Genomic DNA, 21,961 nt, shown 5'->3' on the forward strand with positions numbered 1-21,961 from the left:
CAATAAAGCTACACAGGTTTCCTTTGTAATATCTTGTATAGGAATAGTTAAATTTTATGTTAGAAGCATAAAAAATTCAATAAAAAAATCTGATCAGCCATTTAGACATTACCTGTTACTTTTTTCTCATCATCATCATAGTTACTGGATGTTAAAAGCTGTCCAAAAATTAATGCAGGAACATAAACTTTCTCTACTTTGTGTTCTACTACTGGAATGCCTTTCCCATTATTCCAAATGCTTATAATGTTAGATTCACTGTAAATAAACAAGCAGAGTTTAGAGCTTAAAATGACTTAACAGTCTATTAATTTCCATAAAAAGTAAAGTAATCCAGAATAAACATGAATAATTATAAGCAAAACTCCAAACATTCCTAATTGGCCAGCACTCATTCTTCAAGAAAATACTTGCTGAGAATACATACTTCTACCTGAATCATAACTCAAAATAGGACCACTAAGCACTACAGGTAACTGAAAAATTTCTCAGGAAAAGAAACTCTTCTCAACCTCCCAAAAACTAGGAAAGCAGTGAAGCTTTTACAAAATCAGCTCCAGATTCTGTTTTCTCTTCATATACATGAGCCAGGAACCTCTGCTTCCTTCTACCAGTATACCACCTGTAAACCACAAGCTTTGTAGAGTCAGCTGCCATTCCCATTTTCATTTCCTACCTAACCATTACTACACTACAAATGGAAAACAACAAACAGTGTGAAATGTATTCCATTCTCACCCTAAATATTATAGGGTTGTTTACATTGTGGCAATCACTGTCATAAATTAATTTTAATGGTTTTTAAATATGTAGATACCTATTTTAAGTTTTCCTATCACAAAGCCATCCATTTAAACCCTGAATGGTATGCAGTAGAGGCTCCTATAGCTAACTGTAACTTTACAGAGGCAATAGTCCTAATGGAAAATCTTGCCTATTCAATCATTTCGAGTAGTATATACTACAATGCCTTTACCCATTTAAACGCCAAATTTGCAAAGAAACACAGCTTCATAACCAACACTTAGAATTGACCTAAAAAGCTACCATTTGACAATTTGATCTATAATCATTCTTAGATATACAGTTTCACTCACACATATACACCTTAACCTTTGAAGAATTATTAGAAGTAGTTATTACAATTAAAGTTTGTTATAAGAGACAAAATTAAAACTATATATTCAGGGAAAAATCAACTAATTAAAACAGGAAAGGAGGGAAGGAGAGAGGAAGGGAAACTAACATAATTTTTAGCATATCTTCTCTCTCTAAATCAGCAACCAACTTTTCTTTCCCTCATTGTACAATACAGGTTCAGCTCTTCAAATGCCCTGGGCTCAAATTTTGATAGCATTTTTTAAAAGATTTTATTTATTTATTCATGGAAGACACACACACAGAGAAAGAGAGAGAGAGAGAGAGAGAGAGAGAGAGGCAGAGACACAGGCAGAGGGAGAAGCAGGCTCCATGTAAGGAGCCCGAAGCGGGAACTCGATCCCAGGTGTCCAGGATCACTCCCTGGGCAGAAGGTAGCGCTAAACCACTGAGCCACTGGGGCTGTCCTTGATAGCATTTTTTTTTTTTAAAGATTTTATTTACTTATTCACAAACGACACGGAGAGAGAGGCAGAGACACAGGCAGAGAGCCAGGAGAAACAGGCTCCATGCAGGAAGCCCTGTGCGGGACTCAACCCTGGGACTCCAAGGGATCATGCCTGAGCCAAAGGCAGACGCTCAACCACTGAGCCACCTAGGCATCCCTTGACAGCATTCTTTTTTAAGTTTGTTTGTTTTTTTACTTATTTAATAGAGAGAAAGACCATGAGCAAGGGGAGCAGCAGACAGAGGGAGAAGCAGGACCCTGCGATCACAACCTGAGCAGAAGGCAGACACTCAATTAACTGAGTCACCCAGGCACCCATTTTTTAATTCAGATCTCCTGGTCATTCTCTAGAGTCCTTAGTCATCAAGACTTACTTGTTTGTCCTTAAATACATTTCTTTCTTAAATTTTTTTTTTCTTAGATACATTTCTTATCAGTATTCAATCCTTTCTTCATTCCAAATGCCAATATACAAGTCTAAAATGATATCACCTGAAATATTGTTAGGTCAAGCTTAAAAGTCCTCTATTGCACTTTCACAGTCCATTATCCAGATCCTTAATTACAGTCAAACTTAATTGCCACTATTTGGCAACATGTACCCTGCTTTTTCTTCAAGTCAGTTTATTACTTGTCCTGAATCTTCATTCCCAGTTCTTCCATTTCTTTGTTTATTGGTTTTTCCCTTGCCTTAAGGTCTTTTTATTCTTTTGTCTAGCCAAAATTTACCCTAACTTTGAGAGTCAGTTTTATGACTTCAGTTCTCCATTAAGCCTTTTACCCAGTCTATAACAATGTTTCCCAACCCTCCTTATATACCAAGACTAGATGATTAGATTATCTCACTTATGAGTAAACATACTCTACAGAATACACAGATGAATGTAACAGTTTCAAATTGCCTACTGCACTTCTACTTGTGCCTCCTATCTCCAGAGGTAAAAACAGTGGGCCCTAGAAACAAGGACCAGATACTGCTTTCTTAGACTTTCAAATAGTTTTTAGCTTAGGCTCAAAATTAATAGAGAAGAATCCTGAAGGAAATAAAGAAAGGCAATGAATGGAAAATTACACATCTTAAACATCTCAGAATGATACAAAAGCCAATATACTCATGAGTAAACCTTTAAAAAATTTTTCATCCACTGTAGCATATCATATATGGTACTATAATTAAGATGGGAATTTTGTAAACTCATTAGCTTTATGTTTTTTTAAAAAATAAGGCTTGACATCTACATTCAGTAAGTCTCTATGAGTATGAAATTTGAACTATCAAAGTCCTCTATTGAAAAATTTCAATCTCTATCACTTCCAAGATCTGGTATTTAGTTCTGTAAGCTCTAAACAGTGCTTCAGAGTTCTATTCTTTTCTTTGCTCCATCAATAATCTTCACAAAAATATTAGGAAAAAGAATACTTTTGAATAAGCTACAAATAAAGTTTCAAAATAACTAAAGCAAAAAAAGAAACTTGGAAAGCAATCTAAATATCTAATATTCATCAACTGTTAAGAGGTTAAATTATGATATATTAAGAGGTTAAACTATGATCTAGTGACATAATAAAATAATAGTTAAAAAGATTTAAGCAGATTTTTCTTTATTTAAGCAGATCTATATAAGTTAATAAGAAAGGCTGTCCACAATGTCAGATAAAAATAGAAAAAGTATATAATCCCACTTTTTAAAAAATAAAACTGTATCTGTATACATATTTCAATATGAATGTGTACTATTTTTTAAAGCTACAGATTTAAGAGTTTTAACCGTAAGCAAGAATACTTAAACTAGAGGGATAATTAGAACTCTGGTTAATGTGCTTTCCACATTGGGTTTTGTTTTTAAAACTTTTTATTTATTTGAGAGAGAGTAAGCAAGAGAGAGAGAATGGGCATGCACACACAGAGTACAAGCCAGAGGGAGGACAAGAGGATCAGATCGCTGGCTGAGCAGGGAGCCCGATGTGGGACTCAACCCGATGTGGGACTTAACCCCAGGACCCTGGGATCATGACCTGAGCCAAAAGCAGATGCTTAACCAACTAAGCCACCCAGGCACCCTTCACATTTGTTTTTAATCAGACAGATGCCAGCAAATACTAAACATCATATTGTATTATTTAATGAGTTTTAAGCTCCTTTGTAAAAAGTTGCTTCAAATTCTCTAATTTTTTAAAAGACCTGTCCAAATTCTGCATGGTACCCCTTGCTAATATTCTTATGCCTTTTACAACCATGGCTATTATTTAAATTTTACCCTTATGCTGAAAAAGAAAGAATAAGAGGCAAGTTGTGCTGTCTAGCCTCCACACTTAATCCATTAATTATCAAAATTTAACCTTTTACACAGAGTTCATGTACTCTCATGCACAAAGAAAACTTTTGCTATACAAAATGTTAGAAAAAATGAAACTCAGAGGATATAAAAAATGGACAGCAGAAAAAAAGCTGGGCCAATGAAATAAACAGCAAAATAGCATGTTTTCCCATTTCAATTTTGCTTTTAAATTTTAACTTCTTAATAAGAAATCTAAAATTACAGCTCTGAAATAAAATTCATTTTTATAACAACAGCATTAGTTCAGTATTATACATAGTAAAAGAAAAATAAGGAATCAGTTTGTGAAAGGAAATTCACAAAAGACAAAATGTTATGGTTAAAATTCGGAAATACAATATAAATAAATAATAAAATATAAGGATTAGCAACATCTCCCAAAATGCTTGTCTACTGCCAATTTTAAATATATATTTTAATATTTTAAACATATATTAAAATATACAATATATATTTCAATTAAAAGCAGGAGAAAGATTCAATAGTCTCTCATTAATGATTTATAAACAAAAAAAGTAAAATTCACACCTTCTTCCTTGGAAGTAGCTACGAATTTTTGTCTCACAGTGGAAAAAAAAGAACTTTCTAGCAGAAGTAAATAACAGAGATAAATAAAAAAAAAAAAACTAGTATCTGATTGTCGTTAAAAACCATATAAATTTAGTTATAACCTACGCCACTGTTATGTCCATACAAAAATGTTGATTAAAAAGGTAGAAAGAACTCACTAAAGTGTTATACAGAATTACTCTGTCCAGAACCTATAATGAATTTAAAGGCAAAGCACACCACCAAGAGCCACTATTCAGTCTACAGAGTTGTTTTATAATAGCTCACTTTGTTATGATGGGATTCTATGTAAGCTGTTTATGTCCATGCTGTTGGATTAATATGGCCAAAATTATTAAGATAAAAAGAACCAACTGTTACTGTAACATGTTCATCAAGAATGTATTTGAGAGCCCCTCCTTCCTTAGTTTTTAGTCAGAATCTTTCCATTACGAATTTTAAAAAGCTTAAAGATATCTAACATTCAACATCCATTACTACTAACCAGCTATCTCTCCTAAAGCATAATAAATGATACTGTTTTTAACTGACAATTTCCTAAATACAGAAAAGGAATCTTGAAGCTAAAATGTCCTTAAAACTATTTTAAGCTTCTGCATATATTACAATTTATAAGTGTCTTATGCACCTTACCACATAAATCCTCAAGAATGTATTCATTATCGAAAGGATCCAAATGGGGAAAAAAGAAAAAGAAAAATCTAGAATTTCAACAGTGTAGTTATGTGGTAATATTTTAATATAAGATATGGTTAATTCATGTTATAAGCAAATATGTTATATTTTCATATATAAATATATACTTAACCATACCATCTAAAATTAGATTAGTAACAGTGAGACTATACCTGAATTGGTTGAATTTTCATGTTAAAGAAAATTCTTAACATCATTCTAAATTACTAATAAAATTATAAATGTAAATGTGATAGTTTACAAAAGGCATTCCATTGAAAACAGAATAAATAGAACAGTAATATTTCTAACTTAAAACGGTATTATTTTCACTTGCCTTCAGCTCTCCAAAACAAATCATCATAGGGAGATCTAATTAGCTGAACACCTGGTATATATTCTAAAATACCAGCAGTTCCTAATTTACAAATAATGTTATAAATAATGGAAAAGCCCAAATATTGCCCATAACAAATAAATGTAACCCACAATATAACTGGAATACTACTAGCAATAGCACTTAGCCTTGACTCCCAAAGCAAAGACAAGTAGAAAAGATTTAGTGACCACTCTATCACCTGCAACAATACCCACAATATCAAAGAGAGAAAAAAATGGGTTTCCAAGTGCTCCGATAGGGAAGTACTTTGGTGGAAAAGATCATGAATTACAGAAAAAAACTATAAAAGTATAGTATATTCTGGCTAAAAGAGGCAAAAATAACAAGATCTCAAGCAACAGGGAAACTTTAGGAGTACTAATTATATACAGTATTCATAAGTTGGGGACTATCAGAATAAAACAACTTAGCATAAAAAATTAAACTTGAAATATACTTACGGATCAATAGAAACTTTAATACAGGTCATATTCTTATCCCTCTGTTTATTGTCAGCTGCATTAACTACAAATTAAATATTTTGATGAGTAATAAAGTTATATAAATAAATATACAACTGCATGTGCATCCCTACTTAATATAAACACTCACATATGGTAATAGTTAATGAAATTATTACTACTAACTGCCAATAAAAATTTTATTTTCTAAATAATATTCTTAAATTTTAAATCACACTAAATTACTGCTATTTCCTTTACTACAAAATGGGGGTAGGGGAAGGGTAGATTTTGTGATATATAAAAATAAAAACAAACATCTGCAGGTTGCAACCCCCTAATCCAGGTTAGATCTAAAAGAAAAAAAAAAATTGAGTTTAATTATATTTTATCTTTGGTAACAACTACTTTCTCTTGATTTCCTTCAAAAAACTAGTGGTTTTATATACAAGTTGAGCTAAAATCAGTTATTTTTAAGTTAGAAAGGCAAAATCTTCAGCATTTTAGAAATCAAAATTTTAAATTCTATGCACATAATTGATAACATACTTGCATACATTAACCACTGCTGTGCTTAGACACATGACTACACAAATTTGAACACAAGCTAGCTGTCAAATTCAACTTCAATCACAGAAAACATATGTTCCTGATAAACACTATGTAACATAAAAATAAAATCAAGTGGACAGCTGGGAAGCAAGAGTAAAAAGTATAAAATACAAGTAACCAGTTTTACTCCTCTACCCTTTCCCCAAAGAGTGACCAGAACAAGCTCAGAAAGACATACAACCCAGGTGTCTAGGAAATTTCAAGTGGCACTAATGAGGTAGCAGAATCCAGAGTCTCTAGAAAGTGCTTGGCTAAAAATACTACCAAAGTGCAAGCATTCTCTAGGAATCAATTAAGCATCCACACTTCATTTTGATTTCATTTATCATGTCATTTGGAAAAAACAGAGATCATTCAGAACAATGGTTGTTATAAGTGGCTGCCCAACAGAAATTTCTGATTTGTTGATAAAAAACACAATTTTACATGTCTCACAGCAAACTCACCAAATCTACAAAGATCAAGCGCTGTAATCTCTATTTTTAACATGCCCCCCCAGGTGACTGGTATGTATGCAACCTTCAGATAACTACACATCCAAGATTACAAACCAACTGGACTTCTGATCAAATACAATACATATATTTTGCAGATAAACACAAAGATATGATGTGCACAGATATGAAAATATTATACTGACAAAATTTCCTGAAGAACATTTATATTCAGCACAGAAGCCAAAGATATGCCCTTAAAATGTATACTGTAAGTCTGGCTTTATATACACATTGATATATATATACACACACACACACACACACACACACACACACACACACACACACACACATACGTATCAATGGACACAGAGGAGTTAAATCTTAAGCAAGTACTCACCCAAAATTTCATCAAAGATCTTGTATAAACCTGGCACAAAGGTAACCTCTCTGCAATTCATTCCTACATCTTCATCATATACCCACATTAGCTGCATTATAAGAAAAATTCAAAAGGACTTATGGGGTAAAAAAGCATTTAACATCAGTTTTGCAAATTATAAACCCACATCTGTCATTTCCTCTGTAAATACTTAGATCTTCAAAGTAGAAAAACAGCTGAGTGAAGTAAGTCAATCGGAGAAGGACAAAGATTATATGTTCTCATTCATTTGGGGAATATAAATAATAGTGAAAGGGAATATAAGGGAAGGGAGAAGAAATGTGTGGGAAATATCAGAAAGGGAGACAGAACATAAAGACTGCTAACTCTGGGAAACGAACTAGGGGTGGTAGAAGGGGAGGAAGGCGGGGGGTGGGAGTGAATGGGTGACGGGCACTGGGGGTTATTCTGTATGTTGGTAAATTGAACACCAATAAAAAATAAATTAAAAAAAAAAAACCAAAGTAGAAAAACATATACCATTTTAGTGGCACTCAACCTCACTATATTCATATTCAATTTAAATAACTTCAAAATTGAGAAATCATTTTGTATTGAGTCTATATTCTTACTTATACACTATAATTGTTTAAAACTATATTTAAATAAAATAGAAAAATACAAAAATATTTTATATTTACTTTACACTTTTACTTCATTCTTTATATTTTTCTATAAGGCTCACAGAGTAAAATAATATGAACATAGCCATGACTTTGGAGCCAGAGACCTAGCTTTGAATCTCAGCTCTTAGCAGTTAAGGGATGTGAGCAAGTTATTTAAATTTATTTAAACTTCGGTTTCCTCATCTATAAAATAGGGATAATAGTACCTACTTTCCAAAATTGTTAGAATTGGACAAGATAATATAGGTAAGTCAAGTCCACAGTAAGCATCAAATAGTCATCACTGTATATGTACACATTCTAGGATTGGAAGCAAACCACAGCATAAACTTAAGGACTTTTAAAATAAAAGTTCACACACTACCATCTTCCTCTATACTTAACTCTGATAGCTTCTATCTCCTAGTTTTTTATCTTTAGCAAAAACTAAAGGCATTTCTACCTCTCTTAGATCTCTTACCCTACTTTGCTTATGAGCATCAAGCCATGAAATCATGTACTTCTAAAGCATACAATCACAAAAATTTTATTAAAAAGTAAATATAGATACATATCTTCTAATCTCAAAATTTAACAAATAATTACCTGTGTCAATGGTTCCACTGACCCAATGTATGTATCAGGACGAAGGAGAATATGTTCAAGTTGTGTCTTTTTCTGATATACTCTCTCCACAGACAACTTCTTTGAAGAATCATTTTTGTTTGCAGTTTCTGATTCTTCTTTTTTGGCAGCATTGTTCTGATCAAAAAGAGTCTAAAATTAACCAAAAAATCAAATTTAAATAACCTACCAGAGGTTAAACTAAAATGCAAATGGACACATGTCACAGGTTTTCTTTTTTTCTTTTTTAAATTTTTTTATTTATTTATGATAGTCACAGAGAGAGAGAGAGAGAGAGAGAGGCAGAGACACAGGCAGAGGGAGAAGCAGGCTCCATGCACCGGGAGCCCGACGTGGGATTCGATCCCGGGTCTCCAGGATCGCGCCCTGGGCCAAAGGCAGGCGCTAAACCGCTGTGCCACCCAGGGATCCCCCACAGGTTTTCTTTTTAATGACAAAATGACCTCTTAGGCTGATTTTTCAGTGTTGAAGAAACAGAGGTCCATTTATTGACAGTCCAGTTCTTTTTATAGTACAGTGTAAAACTATTGTTTTGACTAAGCCCAAAAAGTAGGTATACATAATCACTAGAATAGCTAGAAATGCCTACATCTGTTCAATCCAGAAATATAAAAATTTCCCAATTATGTAAGTTACCCAGTTAATTTTTATAGTCTTCAAAACTTTCCAAGGAATATGAGTTCTGGTCAGGTTATAGGTTCACAATAACTAAACCTGGATACCTGCAGAAATCCTCAAATCTACGTTTCAGTTCCCTGCCATTAAACTACTGATGATTTAGTCAAGAGAGTGGGCAAAAGTAACCTATGCAAAACAGTAAACAATGTAGTTAAAATACTGATATGGCAGGGCAGCCTGGGTGGTTCAGTGGTTTAGCGCCACCTTAGGCACAGGGCGTGATCCTAGAGACCCGGGATCAGGTCCCACGTCGGGCTCCCTACATGAAGCCTGCTTCTCCCTCTGCTTATGTCTCTGCCTCTCTCTCTGGGTCTCTCATGAATAAATAAATAAAATATTTAAAAATTAAAAAATAAAAATATATACTGATATGGCTGGTAATACTAAGCATGGTTTATGAAATCTCAAATTTCACACTTTTATAGGTCATGCCAATAATTCCTTATAAATCATTGCTAGATGCTCCATTACTGAGGCACTCGCTAATTCCAGTTTCTGTGCCAGTTTCAAGTAAATAGAGGTTAGTGATCTTAATTCTAATCATTCCTATGTAGATAAGAATTGCAAACTCAAATTCCCAAGGTTTAGAGATTTCTTAATGACAGAAAACACACCTCTCTCCTTCTGGAATTCCTTGATGTTGACAAATAAGACATCCCACTAAAAGAAAGGTATTATAGTGGCATACTTTTTCACAAAAAATAATTCACATATAAGACACAATGAAAATTGAGATATCTTCACAAGTTTTTGAACTTTAGTAGAAATAAAGCAGTCAGAAGACAATGGAAGAGATTTTATGAATTTGAACAAGCAACAAACCACTTCAATTCAGGTCATATACATAGCCATATCATTATATTTAATGTTCATACTTGAAAAAAGTCAGTATACCTAATCTACATTTAAACAACGTATATTTAAAAATCAAATACATAACCTCTAAGCAGTCTAAACCAGAACTGTAATGTACAAACACTATGGAAATTCAAACATTAATCATAATCTTCCAGTGCCATAAATTTTACATAAAATTAATGAAACTTAATAAAATTACAAAATAAAAAATAAAATTGCAAAATAAAGTATTATAAATAACTCATTTTCTGTATTTTTAATTATATTCTTATATATTCTTTCATTTATAAGGTTACCTATTAACACTGCTCTGAGTTAATTAAAAATAGCTCTGAACAAAAGAGTTTTAATAAAATCTTCATAGACTATTTCTCTCAAGTAGATGATGAACTAGCCAAAAATACATTGCATTTTAAAAATACCAGTCTCCAAATTTCTAATCATGTTCCTTGCTTTTCATGAGATAGCTGATTAACTTACCGAAACAAATCCAAAGTTAAAAACATAACTGTGTATAATATAATAGGTCCTCAGAATAGCTAGTAAGGACTAAGATCACATTCTTAGAAAGTGTTTAAAGACAATAAATGCTATGGAATCAAAGAGAGGTAACTTCTTACCATTAATTTAGAACTGTTTGCAATCAATGGCACAAAGGTCAGGAACTTACAGTAACCATGCAATAAAGGCTTTCTGATCCCAGGCTACGATTCCAAATCCCAGAACAAAGAAAATATCTTTAAGATTAGACTTAACCAGAGACTCACAGCCACCTAATTGGGGCTTCCACATTTGACCCAGATGAGTTATATACTTAACTAAAAGGGCACACAAGTATGGAAAATAAGGATAAAGTCCTTCATCACTCCTTTTTCAAGAATTTACAACTTTTCCTATATCCCCTCACTACCAATCACTTCTTCCTCCCTCCCTTTAACCTAACAGATAGACCCCTATCAAGTTCAAAAGTTGTCATGCTTGCTAGCATAATGTCTCAAAATTCAAAGAACAAGTAAAATGTACTTGGCTTTGTCAGATTACTATTTATAATTTTCTCTAGGAATAATATATGTCAAAAATAAGTTTGGCAATACTTAAAATATTTAATGTCAAAATATTTTTTCCTAAATATATGACAGGTATTAAGTAAAAAAGGTACCATTCTATTTAAAGTAATGAAAAGCATTAAGGAACACACATTATTTATAGAATGTCATAATAAAACAGATGTTTTGAGATTTTGTCAATATTTTAAGTCAACTCTCATTTATATTAAATAATTTCTAAAACTCACATATAAACTTTTAAACCTGGATATTTATTAAGTAAATATTTTTAGTTACTTTTATCAAAACTTATTTGTGTTGACTATATAAACTTCTATTGCTATAACTTTTATGTAAAAACGTTATGTAATCAAGTATTTTTAAATTAGTAGCTTATTAAAAATATACTCTTTAGTGAACAAAATTACAAGAGTATAAAAATGAGCCCATTTTCATCAAAAAAAGATTATACACGTAGGAAAAAATATAAAATATACTCAACAGAATATCAATCATTAAATTATCTGTGAGAAGTAGAAATAGAAGTTATTTTCATTTTCTTTTCTGATACACATTTTCTAGTTTTCTACAATGAGCATATATGGATATATTTTAAGATCGTGTTAATCCATGTATGTGAAAATGTCATTACGCTGGAATAAAACTAAAGGGTTGGTTTTTTTTTTTTTTTCCTAGTGGCACTGCTAATAACCTACTTACTACTTCTGTAGTCCCAACTTTCTCACTAGAATCTAGCCAAAAAGGTAATTGAAACCAAAATAAACAGATAAGACTGGCGAGTTTGGCAGAGCAGAAAACAGAAAATAACACATTGTCTTTTACTTTCCCATTCTCAATAAATGGTAGTTTGCACTGCTCACTGGCTCACTAGCAGCAAAGAGAAAAAGGAAGTTCTCTCCTGAGAAGTCTGTAAGTTTTTCTCACAGAAACCTGAAATAATGATCTCTTTTAGCTCCTCTTTATTAGCAGAAAGTTGCTCCCTGAATAATGTCCAGACCATGAAAAATCAAAATCTGCTGATGAAGGGACAGACAGCAACTACTCTGCCCCCCTCAAAGGGATATCTCATCCCTAGAATAGGTATGAATATAAACACCTTCGGCCTGAGAACTAAGTAAAATGAGAAAAATCTATTGATCATCTTCCCTCCAGCTCTTACTACCACAGAAAGAAAGAGAAAGAAAGAAAGAAAGAAAGAAAGAAAGAAAGAAAGAAAGAAAGAAAGAAAGAAAGAAAGAAAGAAAGATAGATCATCCCTAGTAGTTCTTCAGTTTTAACACCGTTACTAATAATATTCAGAGAAAAGAGATCATAAAATTAGCTTGAACACAAACAGATCAGCAAACTCCCATCTACACATTTATAAAAGTATTCTCAATCCCACAAATAATAAAGGAGACTGATATATATCTGATACTTGCAGGCTAAAAGAATAATGCTTATTTGGGGTGGGGAGGGGTGTTAAACTTTCCATATTTGTGTCAGTATATTAAGGTTTTCATTCACAACTCACTTGGTTTACTTGTAAATCCACCAGTTTTCCCAGTGAATCTTTTGTGTGATTAACAATATTTGAGAAGCTGAAAAATTCTTGAATTATTATCATCTCCTCATCCTCATGTTTAATTGAGGCAGGTATACATTGGCATAGAGGTTTGATTTTTAAATTTTTGTTGTTGTTGCTGTCTTACTAGTTTTTTTTGCTTTTCAAGTCCTTGTTTCACTAATTTTTTAATGTTTAAGTTTTTTAATTACACTCATTTTAAACACTTTTGATTCATAATAATAATCTAACCTTTTATTATGTTTATAGTAGCAAAATATCTTGTACAACAGTGACTATTCCACGTTAAATAAAAATTCACAGTATGCCCTTAAAAATAACCAATTACCAAAAAAACATTCTAAATAAACTTTAAGGTTTGATAAAAATTAAAAATGTACAATTTAAGTTTATTTGTAATTTATTTCACTGCCTAAATTTATGTGGATGAAATACCAAGCTATTTATAGTAGTAAATAATTCCAGCATCTAATAACAGCAGAATAGAAGAAATCAGAGCAACATTTTCATAAAGACAATGAAAATGTAAAGAAACCCCTGTATGAAAATATCCTCTGCAAATCTAAAAACATCTTAATTCTAGTCTTTGTGGTTTATACATATGATGCCATAACTGACTTTTTCTGAAGTTCAAAAGAGGGTTGCCAAATTAAACAAGGCATTGTTCAGAATTTTTAAATTATAACAAAACATCAAAATAATACATAAAATCTATACTAAAATATCAATCTATTTTATAACACTTTTGCAATGTTGCTAACTCCTAGTGAAAGAATACAGATCTAATACTTATCTCAGACTCAACCTTTATCAAGAACATTCCTCAATCATAAGAAAAATACTGCACTAAAATAAATTTATTTAAACTCAATTTGCCAACATATAACACCCAGTTTTAATCACATCACATGCCCTCCTTAATGCCTGTCACTCAGTTACCCTATCCCCCCACCCACCTCCTCTTCTTTGTTTGTTTTAAAACAAATTTTTATTTCAGAATGAGTATGTACCAAGATCATTCTGTTAAGGAAAAAAAAAAAAGATTCTTCCATACACAGAGTTGTCACGTGAGACATAGCAATTTGGGGCAATCACCCAGTTCCTGTTTTTCTGTGAGAGAATGAATTGCTGCCAAAGAGGGGAAAGGAGATGGTTTGCCAGTTGGTGCTAAAAAGGAACTGAGCCATTCATTCACATAATCGGCACAGAAATTTCACCATCACCAAGCCAACAAGAGTGGCACTAGCAAAACCTTGGCAACAAGCCTTTTCTCCTATCTTCTATAAATGACCCCCTCAGACTTCACATTACCCTTTTGTTTTATCTCCTCCCCTTCCTTTCTCCCTCAAACCCACCATGCTTTGATGTTCCTTTCACTCATATTTCATCTATGTAACAATAGAGAGGGCCATGTATCTATCTACCATTAATGAAAACAAAACCAACACTTTGCCTTCCATCTATGCTCTTCAAGAAATGCCCTCCCAAACCAAGGAACAAGGAAAAAGACAGAAGGTGAGGGATACTTAAGATCATAAGGAATGTTTAAACATCCACCGTGAAAATAAAAAATACACTTTCCCTAAATGGCATCCAAATTGAAAAGGAAGAAATAAAATTGTCACTGTTTGCAGATGATATAGTATATACAGAAAAACCTAAGGACTCCACCAAAAAAACGATTAAAACAAATCCAATAAAGTTGCAGAATACAAAACCAATACACATAACTCTGTTGTTTCTGTACAATAACAACTACCAGAAAGAGGAATTGGCAATCCCATGTACAACTGAATCAAAAAGAATACTTAGTAATAAATTCAACCAGGGAAGTAAAAGACCTGAACACTGAAAACTAAGACACTAATGAAAGAAACGGAAGACACAAATAATAGACATTCCATGCTCATGAACTGGAATAATTAACATTGTTTAAAAGTCCCTACTACAGGGGAGCCTGTGTGGCTCAGTTGGTTGAGTGTCCCATGCTTGATTTTGGCTCAGATCATGATCTCAGGGTCATGAGATCCAGCCCTGCAACAGACTCTACGCTGAGCACAGAGCCTACTTAACATTCTCTTCTTCTCCCTCTACCCCTTGCCACTCTCATTCTGTCTTAAAAAAAAAAAAATAAAAAGGGGATCCCTGGGTGGCGCAGCGGTTTGGCACCTGCCTTTGGCCCAGGGCGCGATCCTGGAGACCCGGGATCAAATCCCACGTCGGGCTCCCGGTGCATGGAGCCTGCTTCTCCCTCTGCCTATGTCTCTGACTCTCTCTCTCTCTCTCTCTCTCTCTCTCTCTCTCTCTCTCACTCTCTGTGTGTGTGTGTGACTATCATAAATAAATAAAAATTAAAAAAAAATAAATAAAAATAAAAAAATATAAAAAGTAAAAAATAAAAGTCCCTATCCCTATCAAAATTGCAACAGCCTTTTTTATAGAAATAAAACAATCTTAAAATTTGTATAGAATCACAAAAGTCCTCAAATAGCCAAAGCAATCTTGAGAAAGAAGAAAAGAGAGGCATCCCAGTCACCAGTTTCAAACTATATTAAAAGCCATACTAATCAAAACAGTATGGTACTGGCAGGAAAACAGACACAAAGACAAATGGAACAGAATAGAGAGCCCATAAATAAACCCACACATACGTGGTCAATTAATTTATGACAAAAGAGCCAATAATATAAAATGGGGAAAGGACAGTCTCTTCAATAAATAAAGGACAGTCATATGCATGAACAAAATTGGACCCCTATCTTATCCATACACAAAAACAACTCAAAATGAATTATAGACTTGAATATAAGCTCTTTGGTGTGGGTCTTGACAATGATATTTTTTTTTTTTTGAAGCTGACACAAAAAGTAAAGGCAACAAAAGCAAAAATAAGTGAAACTACATCACACTAAAAAGCTTCTGCACTGCAAAGGAAACCATGAGCAAAATGAAAAGGCAACCTACTGAATAGGAAAAAATATTTACAAATGATAAATCTAATAAGGGGTTAATATCCAAAACATATAAAGAACTCTCACAACTGAATAGCAAGAAAAAAAATAAATTAAAAAATGGGAAAAGGCTCTGAATAAACATTTTTCCAAAGAAGATATATAGATGTCCAACAGACACATGAAAAGACATGCAACATCACTAATCAATCATGAGGGAAATGCAAATCAAAACCACTATAAGATACTACTTCACACCTGTCAGGATGGCTATTATCAAAAAGACAAGAAACAACAAGTGTTGACAGGAAAATGGAAAAAGGGGACTCCTCATGCACTGTTGGTAGGAATATAAATTGGTGCAGCCACTATGGAAAACAATATGGAGTTTCCTCAAAAAAATTACAAACAGAATTAACATATGATCCAGAAATTCTATTTCTGGGTATTTATCCAAAGAAAACAAAAACATTAACTTGGAAAGATATATGCACCCCCATATTCATTGCATCATTATTTACAAGAGCCAAGACACACAAGCACTGATAAATAGATAAAAAAAAAAATGTAGCACACAGAGGAATATCATAAAAAAAGAAGGAACTTTTTCCATTTGCAACAACATGAGTGAATCTTGAGACCATTATGCTACATGAAATATGTCAGAGAGAGAAAGACAAATACTGTATGATCTTATATGTAGAATCTAAAGACAAAAACAAAACCCTTGAATTTGGGGCTAGAGGCAACAACATGGTTGAAGGTGACCAATGGGTACAAACTTCCAGTTAAAAAATAAGAAAGTCCTGTGAATGTAACGTACAGCATGGTGACTATAGTTAATAATACTGCATTGTATATTTAGAAGTTGCTAAGAGAGTAAATAAAAGTCCCCATGACAAGAAAAAAATTGTAACTGTGTGGTGACAGATGTTCACTTATTGTAATTTCACAATATTAAAAAAAAAAACCTTTCTGTGAGACAAAAGATATGAAAATTCTTTTCAATTTATTTGAAGAAAAATACATGCAAATATACCCATCTGAGAGCTTATTATGTTGCAGCATCATGGGAATTATATGGACAATCTCAATCAATTCTCATAAGAGCTCCATGAAGTAGGCACTGTTGCCATGATTTCCTTTCTACAATGAGGAAATAGAACTCTGAAGAAGTGGTTCCCCAAAGCTAACAAAGTTAGTACTTAAAGAAGCTGAATTAGGAACCCACAGGATCTGATTTTATATAGCTCATTATCTTAAAAAAGCATTGTTACACAGATACATACATTCTGAAAAGGAAATGTATTTCCTAGCTTTCTCTGTAAAAAGAAAGGTTAATACAAAAATATACAAGTATATCCCAGAAGGCTTTTTTAATCTTGTCACATCAGGGTATAAAAGATGAGTGGTATTAAAAAAAAAAAAAAAAGATTTATTTATTTGAGAGACCAAGAGCAAGGGTGGTGCGTAGGAGACAGAAAGGTACGAGACAGGCAGAAAGAATCTCCACCAGACTCCACACTAAGGGTAGAACCCTGAAGAGGGTTGGATCTTATGACCCAGAGGTTATCACCTGAGCCGAAACCAAGAGTCAGTCACTTAAATTACTGAGCTATCCAGGCACCCCAAGGTTTTTTGGTTTTCAATGTTTTTTTAAAGTGGGGAGCCGTATAAATCATGGTTAAGAAGATAAATCTGGTTTCAATCCCACCTCTGCTTTAGCCAGGTAATTAACAGTTTGTTACCTAATCTCTAAACCTGTTTTCTTTTCTGCAAATGAAAATAATTCTGATCTCAAAAAGGAGGTCTAAAGGAGGTTCTATTTTTAAAAACTATGAAAAGAGGCTTATTTTTTTAAAGTACTTAGTAAAATGCAACTACTGACACCTAAGAAATTAACATCTAAAACTACAAGTAAACACTCCCATTCAGAAAAGTTAGCACCAAATATAATTAGTTTCTAAGTACTGCTATTATGTTACTTGAGAACGTTGCCTAAAGAACATTGCTACCTGACCACTTGTCTTAATAATGACTTTTTGTGGTTCTTTGGTCCTAGGATCCAGCCCTTGATAAGCCTGCAAGGGGCTATGAGCTGAATAGGGAGTCCGCCTGAGGATTCTCTCTCCCTTTGCCCCTATGCCTCTCTGTCTCTCAAATGAATAAATAAACCTTTAAAAAAAATAATGATGATGATGGACTTTTCAGGAAGTTAGCATGTCAACTGTCCAATTTGTTAAAATAACTGAGGTTGGATTATGAATCCAGCTCTTTGCTAAACTGTATAAAAGATACAAATAGGTATAATACATGGTCCTTAGCTTTAGTTTATAATCTAATAGTTTTTTTTTTAATTTTTTTTTTTTAATTTTTATTTATTTATGATAGTCACAGAGAGAGAGAGAGAGAGGCAGAGACACAGGCAGAGGGAGAAGCAGGCTCCATGCACCGGGAGCCTGACGTGGGATTCGATCCCAGGTCTCCAGGATCGCGCCCTGGGCCAAAGGCAGGCGCTAAACCACTGCGCCACCCAGGGATCCCTATAATCTAATTGTTAAGACTAAATTATCATGCATGAAAGTTACATAAAAAGAAATTTATGTTTTCTGATCCATAGGGGTAACAGAAAAAAATGAGTGAAAACTGGAGGATAAAAGTTTGGTGAGACTCTGAGCTAGCTTTGAAGAGTAATTAACATTTACACTTATAAAGAGAAGAGAAAGAGGCATTCCTGATGGAAGGTAAGCATGTATAGCAACATGACAAAAACCACGATGTTCAGGGGACAGTGAAGAGATAAATTTAACTATGATGACTATACAAAATAAATTTCAACTGAGACATAAGAGAACTGGCTTGAAAGTCTGGTTGAGGAGTTCAGACTTGCAACAATAAGCCACTAAAGCAAGGTTCTTAATATAAATCTTTAAATATCTAAATGTACAATGATGGTTTGAATTAGACATATAGGGGATCCCGGAGTGGCTCAGAGGTTTAGGACCTGCCTTTGGCCCAGGGCGTGATCCTGGAGTCCCGGGATCGAGTCCCGCATTGGGCTCCCTGCATGGGGCCTGCTTCTCCCTCTGCCTGTGTCTCTGCCTCTCTCTCTCTCTGTCTCTGTCTCTCATGGATAAATAAATGAAATCTTTAAAAAATAGATAAATAAAAAATAAAGAGAAGGGGCAAGGTGGGTGATCTTGAGTTGGTAATCGGTGAGACTTGATAAATGGAGAAAAGGCTCCTTATATTATTCTAGCCACCACTTTTTTATATGCTTACTGTTTTTAATTATAATATAGTTTAATCTACCAAATTAGAGTATTCAAGAAAAAAGATCAATATTCACATAGTAATTAACTATCTTCTAATATTTCCACAGAAGTGTTACCAATCACCTAAAAATTATAAATGGCTTAATGAAATAAGACTACAGGGTCTACTAATCAAAGCTTTACAAACTAAAAGTTAATTCAAGAAACTGCTTGGTTCAGGAAGCCTTCATAGCTGTTGTCAATGTTAACTCAAAATAGTTTGCTATATTTATGTTTTCCACTTCTTTTCTAATTTTAAAAAATCTGCTTAAGACCCTGCAAATAAAACACAAACATTAAAAGGAGAAGTTAATGTCAATCTTAAACCACTTTGCCTTGTGGGTTTAGGTATTAAAATGTAAACTTTCATGCAGTGACGATGTTAATACTACATGCTGGCAAGCATCCCAACAGAAGTTAATACTAGCAACACATGGCATTACCCATCCCCCTCCCAAAAGAACACTATCAGGGACTAATTCCATTTTTATTTCTTCCTGTTACCCACAAGCAGGTGGCAACATAACACCAGTTTCATTCAACAAAGCAGGCAAAGTTACCCCTCTGCAGAAATAGATGACCACTGAAACAAATCCCTGAATTCTTTCAAAGAAATAATTTGCTTTCACCCTGATTTAAAAGCACCTCATGTAAGAGCCACTTCATTATTCTGAGTGTACATTTCTTGAACTTCACCACCACCAACAAAAAATATTTACCAAGTCCAGCACTGGCTACATGTGTTATTTAATTCTCAATGCAACCTTATTTTACAGGTGAGAAAATAGGCTTTGAAAGGTTAGATCTTTTGCAATATGGGTTGGAGAAAGGATCAGAATCTACATCAATCTGACATCGAAGTCCATGCTCACTTCACTATATTGCCTCTCATAAAATTAGTCTATGATCAATGATGTAAATCATGGACATAAAGATGCTCATATACCCTGACAAATTTAAAGCAAGCATCAAATCTTAAAGCAGACTTATGGAGTGATTATATTTTAATAAACTTTGAATTCAACACGCAGATATAATCTGTAAATATTAAGTGATTTTTACTTTATTTTACTGTATTTCCCATATTTGTCTTATAATGAAAAAATCTTTACTAAATAAGTCAATTTTATTATCAAATGAATCTGATACTGAATGAGACCATCTAAGTTTCAGGAAATTTTTTACGTAAGTGGTTTCCTACTGAGCTTGAAAAGAAAAAGCAGTCATTTATGTACAAAGTTAAATAACAGTAAATTAAAATATTGCTATCAAATGCCAACCAATTCAATCCTGAAGCAAAATGTTTACCATTACAGAATCAGAGGTCCTCAGAAACTCAAATCAGGCCTCTCACACCTCCAAACAGTGAACGAGAACTTATCTGGCTAACTTAATTTTCAGAAGTTGCTTGATTTTAGTAATGGGGGGAGGGCCACCCATTTTTTAAAAATGATTATATTTCACTTACGCAACCCCCCCCCCCTTCCAGAATGGTCCACATGGACCACCAGTTTATAATGTGGCATTTTATCTATCCTGGCTCTAGTCTGTTCGTACCCCATTAGTGGAGTAACAAACAAAATTCGGAAAATTCAACATGAAGAGCTTGGCAAGTTATTTTGCAAAGCAACTTGACACTCAAACATAAATGGTTAAAATGTTTTCCCGCTATAACATGCTTTTTCTCAAGGAAGTCTGGTTAATTCAGCAGAACTGCTACTCAACTCCCCTAAACCTCGCCCAAGCAAAGAGAAAAGAAAGAATTAGTAATAAAAACGCCAATACGAAAGTTTCCTTGAGTGTTCTTCTGAAAAAGGAAGGATCCATCGAAAGTACCTGTTAAATGTAATGCGTTTTAAAATGTTTCTCCTGGAAACCAAGTACGTCGGCTGAGCTGGGCTTTGTGTGTGTGTGTGTGTGTGTGTGTGTGTGTAGGAAATGACCCTGCTCTGAACTCTATGCTGAGCAAGTAAAACGCTGGTGAATTATCGATCGGCCGTGGGAATCGGATCTCTCTAGGTCTTCCCTCCTCTACTACTTCCCAGCAGGAACGGAGCGCCGAGGTCCCTTAACTCCAGGACTAAGCATTTCAGTCACCTCTCGGGCACTCTCCACTCGGCCCCCACCCCGCCTCACCTGGGATGCTGACGCAGGTGAACGCTTCTTTTAATAATCCCACCCTGACAGATGGACGACCTGCCGTGTGCTAACTGCTGCGAAACGGCCGTCCGAACGCGCTTTCAATTGAACGAGACTCTGAACCCAAGTGTTAAATTGCCTTGGACTGATCCCCCCCCCCCCCCACACACACACACCAAATCCATTCTTTGAGAGGTTAGAGCAGCAGAACTGGGTGCATCTGCATTTACAACACACACACACACACACACACACCCTTGTCTCCGGGATTTTCTTAAGCACATGGAGACCAAAGTGCTGACCCACAGAGCCACACAGGCGTCACGGCGGGTACCCACCGCCTCACGCCCGACTGCCCCGAAGAGTCTGAGAGAGGGCAAAAAACAAAAAACAAAACAAAACAAAACAAAAAGCTGAAGCGAGGGCTTCGCGTCAGGTTCAGGGTTTGTCCCCCTAAGTTTCCAGTGCACGTCACGCTCCCGCAGCCGGAGCCTCCACAGAGGGCAAAGAAAGAAAAGGGGCGGGGAGCGGGGGGTTCTGCGGGCAGGAGCCCCGACGGGCGCCCGTTCCGGACGCCGATTTCCCCCTCGTTTCCCTGCCCCCCCGCCCCCCCCCGGAC

General features: G+C 34.4%; 1 protein-coding gene across 4 annotated transcripts in view; it reads right to left on the reverse strand.

Moving 5' to 3' along the window:
- TOP2B (DNA topoisomerase II beta) overlaps window positions 1-21,961 on the reverse strand; it is a 59,034-nt gene that overhangs the window by 36,817 nt on the left and 256 nt on the right. Inside the window, exons 1-5 of one of the 4 annotated variants that reach the window (XM_072793004.1) lie at window positions 10,064-21,320; window positions 8,733-8,888; window positions 7,480-7,570; window positions 6,031-6,094; window positions 113-258 (exon numbers count right to left, since the gene is read on the reverse strand). In XM_072793004.1, coding sequence (XP_072649105.1) covers window positions 113-258; window positions 6,031-6,094; window positions 7,480-7,570; window positions 8,733-8,888; window positions 10,064-10,105 — 499 coding nt within the window. In that variant the 5' untranslated portion in view covers window positions 10,106-21,320. Of the gene's footprint in view, window positions 1-112; window positions 259-6,030; window positions 6,095-7,479; window positions 7,571-8,732; window positions 8,904-10,063; window positions 21,321-21,961 lie in introns of those variants that run through there. The other 3 variants (XM_072793003.1, XM_072793002.1, XM_072793001.1) reach the window with 3 other exon arrangements.

The sequence above is a fragment of the Canis lupus genome, chromosome 22 (genome assembly GCF_048164855.1).
Source record: "Canis lupus baileyi chromosome 22, mCanLup2.hap1, whole genome shotgun sequence".
Classification (NCBI taxonomy): domain Eukaryota; kingdom Metazoa; phylum Chordata; class Mammalia; order Carnivora; family Canidae; genus Canis; species Canis lupus.